We start from the raw sequence: 25455 nt of genomic DNA, 5'->3' as shown, positions 1-25455 counted from the left end.
TGTAAAAACAAAACCAGTAGGTTCTCCCAGTAGTCCTGAGAGAATTAAATTATCATGTAAAGTCTGGTTGGGGCAGGTTGTCACATGTAAATCCTATAGGAAGAAGTATTATTTTTTCTTTCTACTTTTTCTACACCAAAATGTGGGATATGTCACCATATGATGCTTATTTAAATTACTGACTGTTTGTCCTCTGGTTCTGTGGAGGCTGTGGTATTATTTTGTAACGGGTCAACATTTCAAATATATATAGGTCTGTATTTTTTATGTTCACATAAAAAGTAAAAATACAACTTTTTCTTTCGCTATACACAGTAGAAGCTTTGTTATTTAAAAAGAAAAATGTTGCATTATTGTCTACTGTAAAAGCAAGAACATACGTTGTGACAACCAAGCCCATATCGTGTGACACCCAAGCCCAGTACGGGGCACGTTGTCCCAGGTGACCGGCGTGTTTTCAACTGTCTAAATATCATATTTGGAATAAAGTTATGCTGAAATAAAAAACAAAACAAAACATCAATTTGTACGTGAGGAGTTATTCTTCAATATAGCGAGGAACAGAACCTCGCAGCATGTCACCAGATTGAGGAAAATAATGAAGTAAAAAGAGTGATAACCAGCCCTGTCTCCCCTAATGCTACACGAACGCGACCAATGTGCGTTGATATCTTTATAGGGTTCTGCTACACCAATTTCAGCACCTTATGCCTAAAAAGCTAATCAAACGGTCCAACTTCGGTATCAAGATTGGCCAGTAAAGTATTTTATCCAACACTGCAGTTCTTCACAAAGACATTGGTTTTAGTGTGGACAGGGGTTTGACGTGTGTGTGTAACTGTAATTCGGACTGTTGCAATGTTCACGGTATACGGTTCTTCGTTTTTTTAATGACATTAATCTTTTCTTTAAATGCAGTGTTTTACTAATTAAACACGCAAAAGCAACAGGTAAAAATAAAACTAATTATAAGTTACAAATTCTGTCACACCATTCATAACCCGCAACAAGACAGCTTTTCCCCTGAGCAATTTCACAAATTTGCCCTGCCCAGCTCAGCAAACCAATACTACTGCACCGCAGTCTCCTCCTTCGTTAAGTAATCCAATCCCAATCCCAATCACATGTAAAACCGGCCTCGCAATCTGTATACACCCCAAAAAGCGAGAAAAGCGAACAAAACCCGTTCTTGTTGGGACTCCTCTCACATAGCCGTCATTCTGCGTCTCAAATTAGGGTTTCAAATAAAGCGGCCGGATCGGATTTACAGTCCTAACTAGAAAGTCCAGTTCGACCGTTCGAGATGACACAAGAGCAGGACAAGTAAGTTCTCATCGTCTCACTGTATTGAGAAGTCCACAGGGACAGGTGTGTTGTTTATGCCAAATATATCTTTCTTTTGTGCTTTTGTTACTTCAGTTTGTTCAGGTGGAGAATCGTGAATGATATGTATTTCTGCCTGTCTTTTGGGCAGATGGATTAAAATATACGAGTTATTTCTTTATAGATAGCCGCCTTCTTATTCACAGTTGCTTGACTCAGGTAAAGCTTGCATCAGTTTGTATTTTAGCAGACGGGAGTTTCGGGTGCGTGTGTGTGATATATAGTCAATGTGTAGCTAGATACGTTTTGTAGACTCACCTGTCAAGTTGCAACCTGCAGCTCGCACAGGTGAATATGAGCACCTGCAATTAAAAGCTGTAACTGTAGGTTTTGAGACTTTTTTTTTAAAACGTTCTACTACGACGCTTTGTGTGTGTGTGTGTATAATATATATATACTTCAGTCCAAGTGAAAATGCGTTTCTTTTTTGCTTGTTAGTATGCTTTAATTTGTGTATATATTTCTTCAACATGTTTCTTTCTGATTAACTCTATCCACACAGTTTTCTTACATATTTAAATAATTGCGGTTTTAATCTAAGCTAGTAATACATTAGTATCTTACTTGGTTGGTTTCTGTACTAGTTTCTTGAGATACGTAAGAAAATTACGAAGAGACATTAGGCTCCAGTGAAGCGGAACACCTTGAAGGCGTTGTTCCTTGGCTTCTTTAAAATCTCTAAACAATCGGTTTGCCAGCAGGCTTTCAATACACAGCGCTTTAAAAACACCGGTGCATTCGCTGCTCATTGTTGTCAGCAATGGGATGCTTCATTACACCCATTTGTATGTTCGTAAAGTATTTCAATTAAAGAAAACATTACGGAATCTCTATTCATCTTTAAACAGCGGTGCTAACAAGACGCCTCTAAATACCAACTACTGTCAGAACAATACTGTGTGTGTGTGTGTGTGTGTGTATATATATATATATATATATATATATATATATATATATATATATATATATATATATATATATATATACCAACTACTGTCAGAAAATACTGTGTGTGTATATATGTACTGACAAGCAAGTATTTACAGTTCGTTTCTGGTAAAGTGTTGTGTCTTGGGAATAAGCACCCCATCCTGAACCATTCCCAGTAAATCCCTACAGTGTTATAAATACTTTTGAGTAAATGTGCTCGCCCTCACAAGGCAGGTTCATTTGCTCTGCGGAAGTAATCCCTGAGATGTTCTCTATTGCAATGTCTTGCATGTATTTCTCTCCTAACTCTCTGATGGACCTTTTTGGTAGTTACAACATACCTGACAGGATCTTGTGCCTGTCTGAGCACAACCCCCTGTAGTTACACCTGACTGGCAGAAAATGGTGCTTTCGGTAATCGGTTTGTCTTATTATCCTGTTTGATGTGTTCCTCTGACTAATTCACAGGTAATCTGTTAGAGGACTGTAAAAAGGGGGAGGGGCAGCTTGGTCACAGAAATTAGTGCTATTCTTTGAAGAGCTGAATAGACACAAGCTACTAAGCTTGGGAACTGATATTATTATTATTATTATTATTATTATTATTATTATTATTATTATATATTATTTTAGAGTGTGACCTCTTTATTAGGAACTATTTAAGCAATGAAGAACACTCAGGTGTACATTTCTGAAGAGACTGTAGGGCCAGTCCTTCAGTCTCTCTTTTTTTTTTAAACAATTCAGGAAATTCTGTATGCCTCAGTGTTCAGTATTTAGTCTTTCAAAACTCTTCAACAGAGACGTATCTGTAACAGAGCAGTTTGATTTGTTGTTATCTGAAACCCCTGTGCAGTTAAGACAGGACTATATGAGTGTTACAATTCAAACGAATTAAAGTGACCACAGCTATACTCAATTTGACCTGCTCTGTGTAGTTCACTTATACATTTTCAAAGCACAGAATCGCTCAACATTGTGATTCAATATGAGATCATTTAAGACACTGTTAGTTACTGTTAGAACTGCTTGTGGCATTTGTCTGAGCTTTCATAGCTGAGGAGAAAGCTTCTTCTATTTGCAGCATATTTATTAGTGGTAATGTTTCTAATTAATCCGGATTTCAAGGCAATTTGTACAGGTTGCATCTTGTTATGTTAACATTATTGTGCCTGCCAGGCTATTGTAGGTTCTGAGAGTTATGTATAAGTCTTATATCTATAATGTGACTGCAGCAGTCGATGTGGCATTTGGAAATTATAGAATGTTTACCGGAAGAGAATCTGCTTTCGAGTCTAATCAAAAGTCCAAGCCATTTCGGTGTGTTACTTGTCAGAAGGATTTTGGCAGATTATAGCAACCCAAATCGCAAGTTGTCCATCAAAGAACACATTGGGTATACTTTCTGAGATCACATTTCAGAACTAGCACAAGGGCTTGAATGATCATATCTGACTACCTGTGTCTTTGCAGAAGATTGGAGGAATCTTACTTGACTGGCTTGGCCAGTATTCTGGACAAACCAGTCCAGTCAGAATTGTATCATGTTCAGCATGCTCAAATTCCATGTTTTGACTTGATCCACATGTGTTTATTATACTACTGTAAGTTTGTAATGAGCCGTATCCCTGGGTATTTAGCATCTATAGGAAATACATTTGGTAAAGTTGTGTTTTCTATTTGAAAAATCAATTGAAGGCCCCCTATTGTAGAGCTCATCAGGTTTCCATCACTGCTTAAACGAGCTGGCCCTTAAAAGATGAGTACCTGAGACTAGCACAGGTTTAAAGTCTTTCACAGTCCAGCCACTCATTTTCATCTTATCATGTGCTGTAAACATTCACAAGCCAGGCTGCTAAAGGTGGGTTACCCATGTATGGATTACTTATGCAAGTGTTTATTCCAGAAATCAGCAGAGATTTCCCAATGCCTTACCTCAGCAGTAGCCAAACACACATTTAACACATTCTAAAGATAAAACGACAACCGTGATTAAAAATAATTAAAAAATAATATAATAATAGCAACAACAATACAAGCTTTCAAGTGTATGTGTAAGTTCTTTGCTTCAGGGCAAGTCAAAGGTAGGTAGTGCTGTATATAATAATGTGTATGTCTGACTTGCAGCAAAAGGGCAGTGCTGGTGCTGCAGAATGAAGCCCCGTACAGCCAGCGGAGATCCTACACCAACGAGGACGAGGCCTGGAAGTCTTTCCTGGAGAATCCGCTCACAGCTGCCACCAAGGCAATGATGAGCATCAACGGAGATGACGACAGCGCAGCAGCCTTGGGGTTGCTCTACGATTATTACAAGGTGCTTACAGTTTGGGAACAGTAAAAAAAAAAAAAAAAAAAAAAAAGAAAAAAAAGAAAAAGCAGATTTGAACTAGACATGGTATGATTTCCCATTCAAAGCAAGTTTGGTTTCAGGCTTTGGCTCAATGCCTCTGTTATGCCTTTGTGTAAGAGTGGGTGCGTGATTCTAACCGTGTGACGATCTCCTCTAGGTGCCACGAGAAAAGAGAATGCTCTCGCCATCAAAACCAGAACTTATTTTGACTGATGGTGATCTCACCAAAAGGTATGATGGTGTCGATTACAAATGAAATAAGACCGAGACAATGGGCTACTAAGTGGACCAGGAGCCACCTGAATCCACAACCCCCTCCTTCTCATCTCCAGTCCAATCTTTAGCTGAAAATTTTAAACATAAAAAGTATACATATTCACCTTAGGGCTTTGTGAAACAATGTACTCGAACTACAATGGGCAATTGTGGCTTCAAAGCAAGTATCTCGGCTAGTTCATTTAAGATTCTTTAAAAGCCTTGACACATGCTTGGGGACCAAACCCAGATAAGACCATACAGTACAAGATCATAAAAAAAAATAAACTGCTCAATATATTAAAATGTAACTTACAGCAATATATCTATCTATCTATCTATCTATCTATCTATCTATCTATCTATCTATCTATATATATATTTGAATTTTATGTGAGAAATTTCCGTGTCAGTGGGTAGTTTTGTTTTTAATGCATGGCATGCTGTAAGTAAATTAGAACAGTACTTATACAACATGCATACAAACTCTTCCAATAACTGAACCACCAATGGGTTTGGTAATTGTGAATTAAGATGTTCTGCTGTGGAACTTCCCATGCACACCTGTGACCGTATCCATAGGAGTGCATGTTCACTTAACAGCCTGTATGTATTGTTGATGTGCATTACAACATGGAAAGAACACCTACACAAATATGTGTGTTCTTTGTTCAGGAACTGCATGGTTTCTGTGCCAGAACCAGCCACGTTGGCAGGAGAGAACAGGATACAGCTTTTAAAGGGGCTTCCACTCAACATTGTCATGCCTGGAAACCAGCAGGACAAGAGGAACCACTTCCCCTCCCCAGATACCATGGTAACCCTCTCAATTGCCACAGTCCCCAACTACTCCATGAAGACTGAAGCTCCGTCCCACGGCTTCACGGTGGGGATCCCTCCTGGTGTACACTGTGCCGAGCAAGACAGCCGCATCGTTGTGTTCGACCGTCGTCTCAACCCAGACCACTTCAGTCCCAACTCCCTGCCACAGAACTCCCAACGCAAGACGCCAGACTCCACTTTCACAGAGAGCTTCAAGGACGAGGCCCAGGAGGTAAAATCCACAGTGGGTAATGTGCTTCAAAAACCAAGTTCTTTTTTTTTTTCCTGGCAGGAGCTGGATAGCCGTAACTTCTGTTGTGGTAGCACAGAGTGGAAATTAGAATGTTGCATGCTTTCATTATATAATAATACAAAAATATAAGATTGTTTTCCATATTTACCATTATAAAGGTTTACTGTATACTATTGTAAAAACATAGTAAAATGCAGACATTCATTGTAAAACCTAAAAAAAATTATATTTAAAATCGGAACATGATTAATCATACTAAGCATGGGAAATGCACAACAAAAACATGTAAACATGCTAAATTATGTGGCAGGGCCCATTCACAAAGATTTCATTCAGGAGTTATTTAAATAAAGTTTTTATTAATAAAGCACAGTTTGATACTGCACAAGGATGTTGTTGGCTTCTGTATTATAATTTGTTTTATATAAAACGTCAATCTTCTTTATCTCTCTCAACGTTTCAGGTGTTTTCTTTCCCTAGAGACCTGCAGCTAAGAATGGAGCCGGATGGTTACACATTTGACAACATCTCAGGGTAAATCATCATTTCTGTCTTATTGAATACATTTGTGATGAGAATCCAATCTCCTGTACACGGTATACCGTGTATACACGGTATATTTGGATTTATTTTGCTCCCGAGTGGCGCATCCAGTAAGGGCACTCCACGCAGAGTGCAGGATGCGCCCTGTAGCCTGGAGATCGCAGGTTCTAATCTAGGCTATGTCACCGGCGATCGGGACCGGGGGTTCCTAAGGGGCGGCACACAATTGTAGAGCGCTGCCCAGGTAGGGAGGGATTAGATCGGCAGGGGAATCCACCATTCACCGTGCATCATCAACCCCTGTGGCTGATAGGCCACCTGCTGTTCTGCAGTGGAGCTGTTCAGATCTGCGTTGTCCTCCGGCACTATAGGTCTGGTGGTCTCGCTGTGGATCCGGAGTGCAGAAAATGATGGATTGGCAGGAGCACGTTTCGGAGGGCATGGGTTCAAGCCTTCGTTGCAGCGGTGAACCAGGATACAAATAATAATTGGGCATTCCAAATTGGGGAGAAAACCAGGGTAAAAAAAATCCATTGGCGACAACTAAATAAAATAAATAAATAAAAAAGGACATTATTTATTTAGTTATTAATTTGTTTATTTTGATAAATAGTATGGGTTTCTTATTTTAGGAATCATTTCGAGTACACACTGGAAGCCTCTAAATCTCTTCGGCAGAAGTCGGGAGATGGCACAATGACCTACCTGAACAAGGGGCAGTTTTATCCAATCACACTGAAGGAGCACGGAAGGGCCAAAGGACTGCATCACCCAATCGGCAAAGTCCGGGTGAGCGCTCTCCCCTCAGACAGCCTGTATTGATATTGTACTTCTACGACAGTCGAACAGTATTAAAATACTTTTTTTAATGTTCCTGTAACTATAGTTTTTAGGACTGTTGGACGCCTTACTGTAACCCTGCCTGTTTGGCAGTTGCTGTATAATACTCTAAATCGTACTGGGATAATAAAACAAATACTGGTGCCAGGATTTCACTATATTATTTTGCAGAGTGTCGTCATGGTTGTGTTTGGGGAAGAGAAATGCAGGGATGACCAGCTCAAGCACTGGAAATATTGGCACTCACGACAACACACCGCCAAACAGAGATGCGTTGACATTGGTAAGAAACCTTCTGCTTTCATGCTTCATTTCCACTTCCATAAAGGCAGTCAAAGTGGACCACTAGAATGGTTACAAAGACCCAAACAGGAAAGTTAGGCCCCTATGTTGTCTCCTACAAATACCTATTTCAGTAAACCCATTCTATGCACCATATTGCTTACCTTTACAGTATGTGACTGGAGCATTGATCGACGAGTCGGTTTTCTTCCTGCACTTTCCCACTCATAGCCTTTGCTTTGCTTGATCACTAGCTCACTGTGTTTGTTGCACAGCATGTCATATTTTTTTCACTGCTGTTTCTGTTCATTTATCTGTTCACACCTTACGGCTGCAGTTACTCTTTTTTTAAAATTTGAACAGTTAAGTCATCAGTGTAACTGCTGGGTGTACAGAATCAAAATAATTAAGCAGGTTCTATTTTAGTGTCTATTTGATTACCCGTCCTTGATTCGGCAACCAACCCCTAATCGTTGCTTAATACAAATAAGCAAAGTGAGTGGAGCTGTGTGATGGAATGAGAAAGATGTATGGCCCCTTTTCAGAAACAGGTTTTTGTAAGCGCCCACTTCAGGTTTGCCAAGTCAGTGGTTATGGCTGTTACATCCTGGTGCACCTTTTTGCAGTGGACTTGGAGCCTAGTTTAACTGTACTGTAAATTCAGTTTATTGCACGTTGCAGTATTATTTTGTCATTTCTGTTTTTATTTGTTGTTTTTTTTAACATGTTTGTTTTTAAACAGACAAGCTGACAATGTACAGTATAATAAAAAAAGCAAAGACAACGTTTATTCTTTGTTTATGTTTTACCAAAAACGTGACTCAAATACAGTGAGTGGTAGATAATTGCCTGTTTACATCAAACCTTGAAAACTTACAGTTGTGAGATCTGCCGGCTTCATCTACCCCTGCTTTCTCAAAAGTAATTTGCATATTGCACAAAGTGGCTAACTAATGCTACAAGTTGAGCTACACGAGGAATGGCCTATTCTGGCTGTCTGTGTTCCTATTACTCATTGCCCACTTATTTACCATTTGCATATTGTTTTTTTTGTTTGTTGATGTTTTGTGGTGATACTGTTTTTTGTGATTTGACAATGAAACAAACTGTTTAAACTAGACACATGTTAGAACTGGCAATAAATCTGCTGAAAACGCATTTCTTAACTTTTCCTTGAACGATCTTCGGGATCAAGAGCATTTATTTTACAGGCATGATAAAGTGTATATAGATCATGCTCCCTCCTGCAACAGTGTTGGCGCTGTGATTGAAATGAGTTGTTATTGTGTGAACAGAAAACGAACATTGTTGTAGGAGGGAACATGTTCTGGATACACATTTTTGTTTACAAGAGAAATCCTCTTTCTCCTGGCAAACATTTTGTTTTTAATTACTCCACCTTCATTTGCTTACATAGCATTGTGGCTCTGGTACAATGGGAGTCTTTTTGTACGTTTTAAGCCAAATTAAATTTGCGTGAACGATTATGAAAATATAGCCTCCTCCACTGCATCCCCTCCAGGTATCTCCACTACATTGTATATTTGTGTTTTAATATTTTTCATCATTTTTTGAACAGCTGATTATAAAGAAAGCTTCAGTACGATCAGCAACATTGAAGAGATTTCATACAACGCCATCTCCTTCACCTGGGACATAAATGATGAAGCAAAGGTGAGGCAGACATGAATTAGAAACTATTGTTGCTCTGTGATCATTTCTCGGGGTTTTGTACAATTTGCTGTGATCTGAAAAAAATCTGAATTGGAGGGTGCTATCTAGTCACCCGGCAGCCCGAAAAAAATGATGTTAAGCTCTGTTACAGTTGAATTTTTGTGGGTCATTTTGGGTAACCACATGATGTACTGCATACCTTCTTTGTCACCAAAATAGGCAATCTGTTCAAATACGTGAAATTTTCTCGATAGGTTAAAAAAAAAAAAAAAAAATGTATATAAAAGAAAGTTTGATTAAATGCACATATAGTAAGTTACATGGTAAAGTTAAGCCAGAAAAGAAAAACTCCCAGACTTCTATTCTTGGTACATTTCATTTACCAAACAATAGTGGCAGTCTTGTAAAAGTAACAAGGCCCCTTGTCCCGCCAGCTAGCGCTCACTTTAATGGTTGAAAGTGGCAGGAGATGCCAGTTAGAGTTTGAAGATGAGGAAGTTTGGGCTTTTATTTAGAAACGCACACATTGTTTAAAGTCACTTTAGCTTTTCTTGGCTGTGGAGTAGAAACCGGTTATTATTATTGTTTTATTAAAGAGGATTATATCTGGAAACAGATACTCCTCTGAGCACTGACACTGAAACTCCCCCAGGCAGAGAACTTCCTCTGATTCCACAGTGAAGTCTACTGTTTTTCATGAGGCACAGGTAAACTGCAGTTTACTGTTACAGTGGCGAAGTGGTTAGGGGGCAAAGAGGGGCTTTGAATTTCCCAGTTGGCATCGCAAAAAGCACTGTTTGTGTATGATGGCTGCTCGAAATGTATTTCTGGTAAGCCGTGAACACTGCCCCAGAGAATGAGGAACTTTGTTGTGCAGAAGTCTGTTTTTGACAGTTCCGCAGTGGAATCTCACCAGACAGGTAGACAAAGGTGGTTTGCAAGACTGGATGGCAGCTTCATGTAGTAATTCCAGAGACACAGACCCTTAAGCCTGAGATGAGGGGACTAGCTCTGAGCTGCACACTCAGGCATGTTGACTGTTTGTTTTCCTCCGTGATGAACACCCCTCAAGATCTCCCCAAGATTCCATCCAACTTTTTCATTCCCCTTTTTTTCTCACTTCCTCTTGGTGGATTGCAGAAGAACAGGGTGGCAGCCAGTCTTTATTGCTTTTCAATGTGTATGAACTTTACTCATGAAAGACTTATGCTGGGTTTTCCTTGAAACAGGATGTGGGTTCAGGATGATATAACTCCCTAACCAGCAGCTCTGCACAGGTGTTTTCATGGGACAGTTGACTGTACAAAACTGCATTGTTTGATTGTGAGGAGCAGAATAGATCCTGTGTTTCTATCCCATAGCATATGAGCTACAGGTACTGCTAAAACTGTGGTCTTCGTTTGTTTTATTGAAAGAGGAAATGTAGGATTTGCGTTTGCACAATACACAAAGGCTGTTGTGCCTCAGTGATAAGTTCTAAACAAGGCTATCAGTTTTCCTCTTATTTGATGTATCACTTAAACAGTGGCCAGCGAAACGGAGATTGTAGTTTAGAATATCTGTGCTTGTAGTGCCATCTAGTGTTCGTAGACGGAAGCAATCATACTTTTGCAACATTACTGCAGTTTCTGAAGTTTATTTTTATGGCAAGTCATTGTAACATTTAATCATCCAAATAAAAGTAATTTGTGTTTAAAAACGCTGTATTTTATATATATATATATATATATATATATATATATATATATATATATATATATATATATATATATATATATCCAGGGCTGGCAATGGAACGTGAAACAAGCAATGTGATTGGTCGAGCAAGGTTCCAGCTGTTCGTATATTGGATGGATACGGACAGTTGGAGCCTTGTCACATATTATAAATCACTGCGCTGCCTCACAAAATGTAAAGTTTCGGTAGCCACCTTGAATACAGTTACAAATGTACATCGTAACTAGGAAATTGAGTGACCAATTACCTGCAATGAATGAACTGGAAGATGATAATAATAATAATAATAATAATAATAATAATAATAATAATAATAATAATAATAATAATAATAATAATAATCGCTGTCATATAATCACTCATCCCGACTTTGTCACTTCAAATAATATATTTTTTAGCAGTTTGTAAACGATAACTTACAGAAAAACACAAACAGACACTCCTGCACCCTATCCACCCCTCTCAGATTCATGCCTTTAGAAATTGCTGAAATCCGAGGAGTCTGTTGTACTCAAACAGTGTGTCTGCACTGAAGTTTGTGACGGGGGAACAAAAAACTCCGTGCCGTCTCAACTCAGCCCCCTGGTGTATCTTTTCATAGCAATGCTGACTTGCATTTGGTTAAGTTTGTGTTTCTGTGTAAACTGTGTTTGTTTGAAGGTTTTTGTAACTCGTAAACGGCATAGCTGTCCAGTTGGAAGTATAGGGATTTGTGAACAGCTAGTAAGTACTCCGAAACGGAGTTAGGTTTTGTTTCGTTTTCTTTTGTTTTTTGTAAATAAAAGCAGCGCAGCCGCGCTGTTAAAACACGTTCCTGTGTGTTGGGTCAGTGTTTACGTGCTGGAAAAGAAGCCGAGAGAGCGTGAGTCTCTCACAATACTTATACACTTTATTTTGGTTATTTGATTGTATTATTAATAACAACAATTCATTCATGCATTAATTATTGATATCCGTCATTGTGCAATAAACGTTAAAATGATTTCCCATAGCCTTCAAGCATTAACTATCCTGAAAGCGTTGAAAAAGTAATAAACAAAGTTACCAGCAGGGGGCCATATGCGTATGTTGCTCTTTTGAAAATGTGTGCATATCTATCACAGTACTGAAATAAATACAATACACTCTTTACCACTGAACACAATAGCAAAAAAACCCTATCATTTGGAAGGCAGCAAATCCTTAAATAAAACCACCACAGAGCTATCATAATAAATGCTGGGGTATAAAACCTCACCATGGATCATAAATGCAAAACAATTCAGTATGACATATTGCATCTTTATTTATTTGGGTATGGACTGTTCATTGCTCCTGTATCCTTGTGTAAGAGATGTGTACTGTACAGCAGGTTTTTAACAATGTTCACGGTGTCCTAGATTAATTCTGTCCTAAACAAACATATGTAACCTAGTTATTCAGAACACACACGGCCAGTGGTCACCAGTGCTTATGCTGGCTCTCTCTATATCATTTGTTGCAGATCTTCATCTCTGTGAACTGTCTGAGCACTGACTTCTCCTCTCAGAAGGGCGTCAAGGGCCTTCCCCTCAACCTCCAGATCGACACGTACAGCTACAGCAACCACAGCAACAAGCCCATTCACCGTGCCTTCTGCCAGATCAAAGTGTTCTGCGACAAGGGAGCTGAGCGCAAGATCCGGGACGAGGAGAGGAAGCAGTCCAGGAGGAAGGGGAAGGGCACTGACCTCCCCGCTCCCCTCAGTACCTGTACGTATGCGGGGCCTGTGCACACTGGAAACAACTTTCCTGTAATATTACAATGAGGCGGGCACTGGCTTTGGATATTATAGCTGGAATAACAGGACTCTTCTATCTGAAACAGGAAAACATTATCCTGTTAATAACTACGAGGGAGGTTGTGACTTTAGGGCACAGTTAGGCTGGGTGCTACGCAAAGCAATGCTTCTGCACTACATTTTAGATGATAATGTATTTTTAAAAGACGAAACACATTTTCTATACATTTCACACACACAACAACTCTATCCACATGCAAAACCGTTTTCTATACTGAAAAGCTTCTTGTATTTAACTATTTCATATCTAAAATATTCTGTAAATAAACAAGAACGAGAAACCCATGCAGCTCTGCATGATAATTGCTGCCCTGGGCATATCAAGCCACACCTTTATCTATGATTGCACATCCACAAGAAGTTTTCTCTTTCCAGATTCAGATGTCAAGATGCCACTTATTGTCAAAAGGACTGACATCACAACTTTCAAAACGATGGGTGAATTCGAGACCCAGCCCATCCTCTTCATCCCTGACCGCCACTTCGCGAACCTGCAGCGCCATGTAAGCCCCACCACTGCCCCCCAGCCCTTTTGTTAAAGCTTCTTTTAACTATACTGTATCTGGTTGTATTGTTGTGACCCAAACCTGATATTATGCAGACCCAAACCATTACTGTGTAGATGTGATGTTCTCTACAGTGGGCACAGAACACAATACTGAAGAGTCTGGCAGGGCCAGATAAAAATGACAATGTGTCATAAAATAAGTCTACAACCTCCAACCTCCACAGTATGAAAAGTCATGGGTGCAGAAATGAACTTTTTTTTAAGAGTGCACAAAATAACTGTTACTTTCTGTTTTCTATTTTTAGCCATATGGCTCAGAAGATATGACAGAAGGGTAAGGATTGTTATTAATATATATATATATATATATATATATATATATATATATATATATATATTATATATATATATATTTTTTTTTTTTTTTCTTATTGCTTGTAAATGACTGCTGCATGTTTGTAATGCTGTAGTGTTAGCATTGGAAAAACTGGGCTTTTGTAGCATTAGCACAGATTTCGAAAAGCCCAAGCTGATTCTCACTGTCCAGTTTTGCTTTCATTTAGGGCTGGGATGAAAAGGGGATCCTTTGTGTCCAATGAAGACTTCGGCTCAACTCCGAGAAAAGTCGCCAGGATAGATGAGCACACAAAAGGTTTTTTTTTTTTTTTTTATGTCTTTTTAAATAATTTTTTATTATACTTTTATCTTTGAGCTTGTTTTCATGGATCCCTGGCACCCTTTGAACAACTGCAGTTGTAATAAAGGGTTTGGTATAGGACACCCTTTTTTAAAAACAACAAATAAAAGGGCTATGATGTTTGCTTTATATATTTGAACAGACTCATTTGATAATCCTGTCTGGGGGTTGACTATTTCCTGGAAACAGTTGAGGCTCCCATATGTACCTACATATGGTTATATCTTCAGAACCTGTCATAAAATGGTGATTTAACGTATAGACACTCCTTAGAACTTCTAGAGAGGGTCAGCGTATAGGTTATGCTGATCTATTTATGCATGATCTCTGGCATTGGAGTAGGGGGAGAAGCAGATAAAGCTGAACTTCAGTATACCCCTAATTGATGTTGCTTGTTCTTGTAATGTGTACCTGGCAAGTTCACATGCCAACACAGCCGCTTGCCCTTTCAAGTCAATGTCCTGGAAAACTCAGCTGCAGTTTGTTTGGATAGAGTGCTAGCTTTGTCAGGTGACCAGGAAAAAGAAATAAAACACGCTTGCAGTGCATATGTTTTTCTCTGTTCTGTAAAATGTGAATTGAACCGTTTTTTTTTTTTTTTTTTTTTTGCTCCTATGCATTTACAGACTAGAGATGTGCTTTAACACACATGCTCTCATTCCTGCAATTATTGCCCTGCCAGCCTGAGTCATCAGTCTAATCACAGAGTAATGTTAACTTATAATACAACTACCCTTCAAGTAACAGTAGCTGAATCTTCACAAGTTGTTTAAGGCTTTTTTTTGTAACACACATTTTCTTCCCATTCCTTTAGTACTGCTGTATGTAAGGAAAGAGTCTGAGGAAGCCTTTGATGCAATTTTGCTGAAGACCCCATCTCTGAAAGGACTGATGGAAGCAGTGAGTATCCAGTCTTTCTGTAGTCTGGATCTTCACAACAGAAAGGGAGGCTGGGGAAGTCACAGCAATTCAATGACTTAGTCATCAGCGCAGACAGACAGGGAGGTCATCATGAGTTCAGTCCCTGGGTTTTGATTGGTTAAGCCTTGTTGGTGATGTCATCTTTAATGAATGAACAGCTCCAATGAGCTGCCTGGCAATATGCCAGGAGAGTTAGGAAAAAAATCTCTGCTTGGTTATAAAAAGAATGGTCTATGAATGCCCTGGTCCACTGGGAGAGAAAACTACTGTTGCCAGCAGAAAAAGAGCCCTGTGATCTCAGCATGCAGTCAAGCCTATAGTGGCCACATTCCTTTTCTGGGGACTACAATGTTTAATGTTGTTTTATTTGTAAATGTGACTGTTTTTATGTATGTGGGTTAAATTGCAGTGTGCCTGTGTATTGGTATATCTGCAATACACATTTAATCAGGCTATCTGTCTTGACACTGAGGTTCCAAACATTAGTGTGTGCCAGCCTTCACCCTGGGCTGGATCTCATTGTGTGTGCCAGTCTTCACTCTGGGCTGGATCTAATTCTGTGTGCCAGTCTTCACCCTGGGCTGGATCTCGTTGTGTGCGCCAGCCTTTACCCTGGCCTGGATCTCATTCTGTGTGCCAGTCTTCACCCTGGGCTGGATCTCATTGTGTGTGCCAGCCTTCACCCTGGGCTGGATCTCATTGTGTTTGCCAGTCTTCACCCTGGGCTGGATCTCATTGTGTGTGCGAGCCTTCACCCTGGGCTGGATCTCATTGTGTGTGCCAGCCTTCACCCTGGGCTGGATCTCATTGTGCGCACTAGCCTTCACCTTGGGCTATATCTCATTGTGTCCGCTAGCCTTCACCCTGGGCTATATCTCACTGTGTGTGTACCAGCCTTCACCCTGGGCTGATCTCATTGTGCGCACTAGCCTTCACCCTGGGCTATATCTCATTGTATCCGCTAGCCTTCACCCTGGGCTGGATCTCATTGTGTGCGCCAGCCTTTACCCTGGGTTGGATCTCATTCTGTGTGCCAGTCTTCACCCTGGACTATATCTCATTGTGTGTGCCAGCCTTCATCCTGGGCTGGATCTCATTGTGTGTGCGAGCCTTCACCCTGGGCTGGATCTCATTGTGTGTGCCAGCCTTCACCCTGGGCTGGATCTCATTGTGCGCACTAGCCTTCACCTTGGGCTATATCTCATTGTGTCCGCTAGCCTTCACCCTGGGCTATATCTCACTGTGTGTGTACCAGCCTTCACCCTGGGCTGATCTCATTGTGCGCACTAGCCTTCACCCTGGGCTATATCTCATTGTATCCGCTAGCCTTCACCCTGGGCTGGATCTCATTGTGTGCGCCAGCCTTTACCCTGGGCTGGATCTCATTCTGTGTGCCAGTCTTCACCCTGGACTATATCTCATTGTGTGTGCCAGCCTTCATCCTGGGCTGGATCCCATTGTGTGTGTGAGCCTTCACCCTGGGCTGGATCTCATTGTGTGTGTGAGCCTTCACCCTGAGCTATATCTCATTGTGTGTGCCAGCCTTCACCCTGGGCTGGATCTCATTGGGTGTGCAAGCCTTCACCCTGGGCTGGATCTCATTGTGTGTGCCAGCCTTCACCCTGGGCTGGATCTCATTGTGCGCACTAGCCTTCACCCTGGGCTATATCTCATTGTGTGTGCCAGCATTCACCCTGGGCTATATCACATTGTGTAGTTTTATTCAGATTCTACTTACTTGCCATTATTTGACAGCATGAACCATTTGAGACCGTGGTTCCCAAATCTGACCCTCAAGGTCCATACCCATTCAGGACTTTGTTCCATTCAAGTCCTAATTTATTTAACTGACCCTTAGGTGATTGGGAACCAGTGATGTAGGCAGTGAGCTGCTCTTTATAACTGTAACAATGTTTTTATGTTGTTATTGGGTTTTGAAGATTCCAGCGTGAAATATAATTGCTGGGTGTTGTGTTTTAGGTTTCAGACAAATATGATGTGCCAATAGAAAAAGTGGAAAAAGTTTACAAGAAGTGCAAAAAAGGGTGAGTAAATAACAACTGGAGAAATTCCTTCTCAGATTGGTAAGGGGCCGTTCCTCTTTTTTTATTGGTTTTGTTAAGTAAAGAAATTACACACAATGACTTACAAAATAACAAAGGTAATAAACACATTTCAAATAATAATATAATACATAAAGCATCATGAAATCATGAAATCAATTTGTTTGCCAGGATTGTTTTTTAAATTTTATTTAGAAGACAGAGAGAAAAACAGAGAGGAAGAGTGAAAGGTGAAAGAGAGAGATTGCAAGCAATCAGTTTGCATTCAGAAGAAAGGAAAAGGTTAGACAGATAGGTATAGATCAGGGGATTCGTGGAAATCTAAGTTCATTAGTATGTAGCAGAAGGGCATGCCAAGCTAAGTAAAAAAAATTTCAGTAGATCCATGAAGTGTATATTTTATTTTTTCCAGCTTTTAATGCTGCAAAAGGTCCCTCGTCCACTGAGCATGTGTGGACGGGGCAGCTTGTTTCCAGGCAAACGGAATCAGGCATCTAGCTAGTAGTGTGGAGAAAGCCAAAGAGTCAGACTGGAGTTTTGTTAAAGAAATGTCAGATAGTCTTATACCAAACAATCCAGTTAGAGGGTTAGGATCAATAGGGTGTGGAATGATTTGGGAGAGGGTCTCGAAAGCAGGCATCCAGAAGTGAGGTAGATTAGGACAGGACCAAAACATATGGATGAGGGTAGCAAGGGCTCACCCACTTTGGTCACAGGCTGGGTCTAAACCCAGATAAATCCTTGTGCAGAACTTTAAACTGTTATAAAGCCATGACAGACACAAACCGATGAAGAGTGCACTCGAGTGAGAGCAGACTCCCAGTCGTCATCCCAGACTCTGAATCCGAAATCCTGCTCCTAGAGTATGTTTAGGTTGGAAAGTAAAGTACAGTGTAAAGACATAATTTTATTATATGTTTTAGGTATCAGACCTTTGCAGTAGGGGTTGAATCGAAGTACACAGTCAAGAGAGACTTTGTCCAACTACAGGATTAGTACTAAAATGAGATTTAGTTAATGGAAGAGGAGAACACAGGAGCGCAAGTAAGGAGGTGTCCTGACAGGAGGCTGCTTCTGTGCTTAACCAAGCTGGAATGTTCTGGTCGGGGCTGAAACGTAGCCACAAGGAGATGCCACGGATGTTGGCTGGCCAGTAGTTAAAGTGACAATTTGGCAACGCCAGGCCTCCTGAAGTTTTGGGTCTTTGTAGGAAGACCTTACGGATCCTAAGCATTTTTTTATTCCAGGTGAATGAGGGGTGGTTCTTCTAGCCTAATTACCTTTTAAGAAATTTAGAAGTTGGTATTAATTAAATGCAATAAAACATGTCAATTACTCAACACAAAACAATGCACTCCCTCTGTTTCCCTTGTTTTCACAATTATTGATCAATCAGTACCAATCTAGCAGTGTTATTTAATGTAGAACCTGTTGTGATCAAACTAACTACAACTCATTTATATTTTTAAGCAGTCTTATATTTCTTTTATATTTAAGATATAATTTTATTTTATTTTTTTTTAAACTTTCCTTAGAAGGGCCTCATCTCTGCAGTGTAGTCCCGGGCAAGATGTAATTTCTGATTAAATTTGACATTAAAAATACATCTCCCAGTTTCCACAGCGGTAGCTCTTGAGTTCTATTTAAGGAAAGGTTGCATTTGCTAGTTTTGCAACATATTTTCATTATCGGTTTACTCTCTTGGTGCAGCACCCAGGATGAGAACAAAATTGGCTTTTAAAACGGACGTTCACCATTGATTGGTACTCAAATGCAATGGTGATGGATGCCAGCTATTCTTGTTTTGACACATTGATTTATTTAATACCTGCTGATTTAAATATGTATTAAAGGTAATTGCTCAGAAAATCCTAGTATCGACACGCCCCTACTGAGTACCGTCAGCAAAACCAACTTTTATCAGACAGCAGAAAGCTGTTCTCTTTAGCTTACACAGGTGCATCCCCACGTTCTTGGGTCTCCCTGTCAGTTATGCATTTCATCTGTTTCATGAATCTCAGTTCTTTTTGATCTCTTCAAGAGCTAGCTGTATTTAAGTAAAATAAGCAAGAAAACCAGTGGCAGCCCTCGCTAGTGTTAATAAAGCCTTTGTTATCACTCCTGTAAAGTCCATGGAACCTGATCATCAGCAGTTTCATAGCTTCATAAAAGAGTATAGAGGACTTAGCCAGCTGAACTTAACCCTGCACTTCATGTGTTCCAGGATCCTGGTTAATATGGATGACAACATTGTGAAGCATTACTCCAATGAAGACACCTTCCACATAGCGATTGAGGAAATGGGAGGATCCTATAAACTCACACTTACTGAAATATAATTCGGAGAGATTCAGAATTTGAGCATTTGTGAAGTAGAATATTGTACAGTCCATTAGTCATGTATCAAGTACCTGAATATTTCGCCTTGCAAAGCTTGTCAATACGCTAAGTGTACCAAGTGTTACGGCGTACAGGGAGGACACCAGTTTACACATATCTATTATCTTGTGCGTTGAATTGTTTTCTGCTTCTTGAAAACTGTTGCCTTTCAGGTATCAACTGGGCATTTGGAAAATTGGTTCCCATGTTTTTGTGTGAAGGAATTTCTTAAGAACTTTTTGTTTTAAACTTCATGCCATTAATAAATAAATAAATACATTAATAATAATAATAATAATAATGTTTAATACAGTAACATAATGTAAAAATATAAGAGATAAGAATGTCTTGCCTGTACTTTGCTTCTTGAGGTCCATATTTTGCTACCAAATTATACTAAATCTTTAGTAAATAGCACAAAATTCCATTGATTAAAAAAAAAAAAAAACATGTGTGTGATCTTAACAGCATCCTAAAACCTTTAACCATGCTCTACACCTCTTTCCATTAAAAAAAAAAAAGTAATATCATATTTTTTCTATTGTTTCAACCTGTCCTCAGTTGTTGAACTGAGAAACACAGAGCTTGTTTCAGAGCTGGTCTTTAACAGTTACATTGATCCAAGGTGTCTGATTTAAGTCATTTGTGATAAGCAGGCAGCAGTACTTGAGATGCGCCACTGTTTATAACAGTGAAATAACAACAGTAGGATGTCATTTCTGTTCTTCGTAACAGTTATTTATAAATAAGTCAGAGGCTAGGAAAAAAAAAAAGATTTACCAATAAAATATTTATTGAAAAGCTTAAATGTTTAATACTAAGTTAAAAAAAAAAAAGTACATTACAGTTAATATGGCCATAATATAAAGAGTTATGCACAAAAACTGGGTCTGGTTTAAGTCCACAGGTTGCAGGTCCACAGCATCATAGACAAGCAATGTGAAGTAGACAGCCTATATTTTAACACATTCCATTGGAATGGCATGTAATTACATATATATATATATAGATATATTATATATATATAGATCTAGATATATATATATATATAGATATATATAGCTGACTCCACCATTAAGAAGAAGGGGGGAGGGGCACACCACTGCCCTTTGTATTGACATTTCTGGTGCTTTCAATGATTAGTGGAATGTGAACATCATGGAATGCAAGTGTCAGTGGTGTTATTAAGTGTGCTGTTTCCATAACTGTGTGTAGAATTGTTGCCAGCCAGAGTCTTTATATCACTGAAATTACAAAGTTACATAATCTGTTTCTATTTTAAAAAACTCTACTGCCTCAGTTCTGGAGGTCTGATCCATGTTACTATAGCCTATCTAGAAGTATCCAGTCTTATGTGTATAGTAAGTGCAATACATTATTTTAAATATATAATATAAATATATATTTGTATTTTATAAAAACAATTTACACCAGTCTCCTTCTCAGTATTTTGTTAAGGAATGGGTACAAAATGTGTTCCATGTACAGATGTTGTCTTAACAAGGATTTGCTTTTGTTAGAATTTTTTTCATTCAAAATGGTAACTTCAGTCATGCATTGTCTCACTGCTATGGATATTTCGATTCATAGAATTGTTATGTTTATTTTTTTTTATATCAGTCTCCTTAGTAAAAGGCTGTACTTCTTATACACAAACTACGTAACCATTTGTCATAAAACAGAGTGGGCTGTCTGTTCTTTTGTTTATATCAAAGGGAAAACATTGAATATGGCTTTTTTTTTTATTTTACATTGATGAAATATGCTGTGTTTAATAAACCCTGTTTATGATATCATAAACTCTGTTGCTGTTTCCTCAATAGGGTCGACATGCTATCTGAAGGCTTACTCGCTGGTGCCAGCATTCCCACTTCAAAGCCCAACACAGGTCACTTATTACAATGCTGCTAAATATTTACTTAAAATAGTCCAGATGAAATTGGGTTATTGGAAAAGATATTCCCAAGGTCAATCGAGGACTTGAAGTATTACAGCATAATTTATTGTTGTTGGGCTTATTCTTCTTAGATAAGTACTACCTAATGCTTAACCATCAGCTCTATTAATTCTATTGCTGATCCTCCTTTCGTTGTACTGAGAATCTTCATTTTTCCATTCTTTGTTTTTTTTCAGGATACACAAATATTTTAAATCCAACACTATGATTAAACTGCTGCATGCTGGTACGTTTGCTCTAGATCACATAGTCTATACGTTTGAACAACAACACTTTAAATAATTAGGTATCGGAGCAGTGGAACATATACTGATGCACACTGAAAACGCAACAGTCTAAGTTTTACATCAGGAGCTCATTGGGCACATACATAAGGGTAGTTACATTTTTAATAGTGAGCAGATAGGTTTGTTGATTGTTTGAGTAGTATTGTTCCTTGGGATAACAAAATACTGAGCTCAAGTCATGTGATTTCATAAAAACGCCAGGTGCTCTGTGTTTGGTATTTGAGTTGATTGTAAAATTGCCCAAATGAGTTGTTTAAGAATCTGTATAAGTAACCATTCGAAAAGACATGATTTTAATTAACGCAAGAACAGCGAAACATACAACCATGCCCCGCTAGAATAACAAAGATCGCCTGGTTGCCATGATTTGAAGGCGGCCTGTCTGTGAGAGGAGTTGCCCAATTGTTGTTGCTTCAACAATCAGCAGACTAGTCCACAGAAACCAGGAAACCTGCCCTGTGAGGGACAGGCCATGTCCTGGAAAGCAACACACCGGCCCAGGACCATCATAGATAACTGATCCATCTGCGTAATCGTTTCCAGACTGCAGTGGCTACAACATGAGATATTCCAGGAAGAAATAACCCGCGCATCAGCAGAATGACTGTAGCTCGCTGTCTGCATGAAAATGATTTGCAGGCTTGGAGGCCGTTCAGGGGTAACATGTTGACAGTTGAGAGACGAAATCGCCATCTTCTGTGAGCCAGAGAACATCTGAGGTGGCGACAGAGAGAGTGGTGGAGTGTTTTATTCACAGATGAATGCCCCTTGCCCTCTTTGTGTGTTTATTTCTTTAATCTCTTTTCCAGCGCTTTTGTTCTCCCTGTATAGATCGCGAGGCTCTCCATGTGGCCTCGGAGCGTCAGCTGAGTCTGACCTCTCTCAACTAGATGTTTCAGTTAGCCAGTGAGACCTTAGTTCATCCACTATATTTCCTTAGTTTCCCCTTGGGGGAAGACCCTCACTTCCCGGCCTTGGAGGTCGATCGGTCTGGCCTCGCCTAAGCGAGTTCAGTTCTCTGGGTAGTCAAGAGGAAACCCCTATTCTGTTGCTAAAGTCTTTATTCTACTAGTCCCTTTTTGCTCGCATGTTCAGAGTAACCTTTCCCCTAGTTTATTTGCTAGGTTCATTCAGTTTGCCTCACTTACTAAACAAGGAGCATGCCTAAAGCTACCCGAGCATTGCTCAACAGCATCGCGTTCAAGTGTTACTGCAGGTCAGGCTCATGTTACACTTCAAGTTTCCAACAACAACTTAAAGACAGCTTGCATAACTGTACTGCTTTTATGGCAATTGTGGAGTCTGAGGTGGTGTCTTTACTTTGCTGGCATAAATTGATTGGCATTATTGACATTTAACAGGGTCGTTACATCCACTTTTCTTATAATGAATAAATGCTGATTTTCTCCTTTGATGGTCAGTTATTAAAATTAATTAAAATGCTTTTTTTCAGGCTTTCTTCTTGGGGTAATTAGTCAATAATTCCAAGGTGAACCTGTGGCACTTAACCAGACTGAGTGGTTACATAAAGGGGTCTTATTACTATACCGGCAGGACCATCTCAAACTGGAATACACTTTTTAATTAATGTATATACTTTGTATATACTTCTGGGTTCTAGTTTCTCACAGCATCCACCCCATGTTGATATTATATAAGTAGAGCTCTTGCTGTAGTTTTGATTGAGACAATTATGGAAGCTGCAGAGTCCAGGAATACTTTTCTACTCCATAGTAATCAGATGTGAATGTTATATATTAACATATAGTTATATATTAACATATAGGATAAGTTAAGTAGCTGGAATCTCACATTCGCTCTCGTTGTGTAGAAATATTATGCAGAGATAATTTCCTAATAACAAGATACGCATTCACTCAAGTCTGTCTGAAGCCTCCATAATTGACAATGGCTCCGTCAGCAGTAATTTATCGGTCTCTGGACATAATGATCGTAAAGGTAAAAATAATAAACAAATAGATTTAGACCCCTATGAAGTGCCATGACAAACATTCCCGCTGGCTAGTTCTGAAAACAATCTCCAGTGTCTGTCACCTAGCCCCTCCCCTCTCCTCCTTGATGGTTGGGTGTTTACAGTCTCAGTGCTCTGATGTTAGTGGCTTCTAGGCTGGGGGATGGGAACCTACTGTGGAATGTAAAAGAACACAAATTGGAGCAACTAGTTAGGTTATTGGTTTAGAAAACATGTTCAAGTAATCTGTCACAATATCTGGTATACCTTCTCCTCTAAATAACTTTGTTTTCTTCAAGAATTCCACAGTTGACTTAGCCGTATGCTTTGGGTCATTGTCGCATTGGAAGATAAACTCTGTTAATCAGCTTACGAGCAGAAGGTATCATTGTACTGTGCAGAATGTATTGATACTGCATTCACTGGCTCTTCAATCACACGAATGTCTTCAGTCCCTGAACTGTTAAAACACTCCCATAGCATGATGGAACCACCTCCATGTTTAACTATAGCTACAAGATTTTCTTCATTGAAGGCTTTTTTTTTTTTTCTCCAACCATACTATGGTTCATTTTAGGGGAAAAGTTATATTTTAGACTCATCGGAGCAAAGAATTTTGTTGAAGAATTCTTCAGATTTCTGCTCATATTTCTTGGCTTATTTAAGACGGTTTGTTATATGAATTTTCTTTAAAAGTGGTTTGCAGCGAGGTCTGTGTGCACACAACTCTTCTCTGTTTTCTTCTGTGCAGTCCTATGCATGCAGTATGATGTGATGCTTCTAAATCTTTCTTTTAATCTCGGATTTGTTTTTTGCTGCTCGGATGATTCTCCTCCCTGCTGTGCCTGCGATTTTCTTTGGAGCGCCAGTTCTTTCAAGCGTTTCAGTTGAATTTGTTCTCTTGATCGTTGCTGTGATTGTGGACGTTGGTATTGCATATTTCTTTGATACTGTTCTGTAGCCATTTCCTTTGTCTTGACCATCATCTGCTGTGTTGACAATATGTTATTTTTCAGCAGATGTTGGAAACAATGACCTCTTTTTCTGGCTCTTGACTTTATGATGCAGTTTAATTGCCGTGAAATGGTTTTCAATCAGTGAATATATATTTTTTATTAATTATATTACATGTTACAGACTTACGGTAAAGGTGGCAATACGTTTGTCATGAACAAATATTTGAAATTGTTAAGTGTTGTTTTTGTTTTGTTTTTCTCTTACAAAGATAGTTTGTTAAACAACCAGAAATTGTGTATTTTGGTCTTAGTCCTATTCTTTTGGTGGCTAATGTTTACTAAATGCTTGTATTTTACAAGTTTTCTTGAATTATAGTAAGTATAGGGTGCCAATTCTTTTGTCTGCAACTGTTAGTCTTATATTTCCACCACGTGACTGGAATATTCTACTAATATTGCACGTGCAGCAAGTTAAAAGTTCTGACTGACTAAACTGGCAGAACTGGAGCTAGAAATCACAACACGGGACGCAGTGAGTTAATGAGTGCCTGGGTTTCAACAACGTCTCTGATTAAGCAGAAGCAGTTCCATGAACAGAAATAAATCAACACATTTCGTTGGATGTAATCGGACTGCGAGCTTTTGCAATTTCTCTTTACTGGTGGTAAACGGCAGGCCAGGCATATAAGGCAAATTTAGTGAAATGATAACTTTATGGAATCGACAATGTTACAGTAACAGAAACTGTATCACAGAATACTACCTTTTACAATGACCAGATAACTATTTGCGTAAAACTTTAGCAGTTGTCTTTTAAGACATTGCTA

The 25455-nt window shown here is 39.2% G+C and overlaps 1 protein-coding gene across 3 annotated transcripts; it reads left to right on the top strand.

Annotated features, from left to right (window-relative positions):
- The first annotated feature begins 915 nt into the window (after nt 1–915).
- LOC121317533 (grainyhead-like protein 1 homolog) lies at nt 916–20456 on the top strand. 3 transcript variants are annotated; one of them, XM_041253565.1, is made up of 15 exons: nt 916–1323; nt 4441–4627; nt 4821–4894; nt 5594–5984; nt 6457–6527; nt 7169–7325; nt 7548–7659; nt 9238–9332; nt 12553–12799; nt 13264–13391; nt 13702–13730; nt 13960–14048; nt 14908–14993; nt 16995–17059; nt 19302–20456. In XM_041253565.1, the coding sequence occupies exons 1-15, from the start codon at nt 1304–1306 to the stop codon at nt 19414–19416; spliced, it is 1866 nt and encodes a 621-aa protein (XP_041109499.1). In that variant the 5' UTR covers nt 916–1303; the 3' UTR covers nt 19417–20456. The 3 variants fall into 3 exon arrangements, with proteins under 3 accessions (XP_041109499.1, XP_041109500.1, XP_041109501.1); XM_041253566.1 differs by having other exon boundaries at nt 917–1323; nt 5594–5972; XM_041253567.1 differs by lacking the exon at nt 916–1323 and adding an exon at nt 1429–1542.
- Nucleotides 20457–25455: the final 4999 nt, after the last annotated feature.

Source organism: Polyodon spathula, chromosome 6 (assembly GCF_017654505.1).
Source record: "Polyodon spathula isolate WHYD16114869_AA chromosome 6, ASM1765450v1, whole genome shotgun sequence".
Taxonomy (NCBI): domain Eukaryota; kingdom Metazoa; phylum Chordata; class Actinopteri; order Acipenseriformes; family Polyodontidae; genus Polyodon; species Polyodon spathula.
This window is presented reverse-complemented; position numbering and strand designations above follow the sequence as displayed.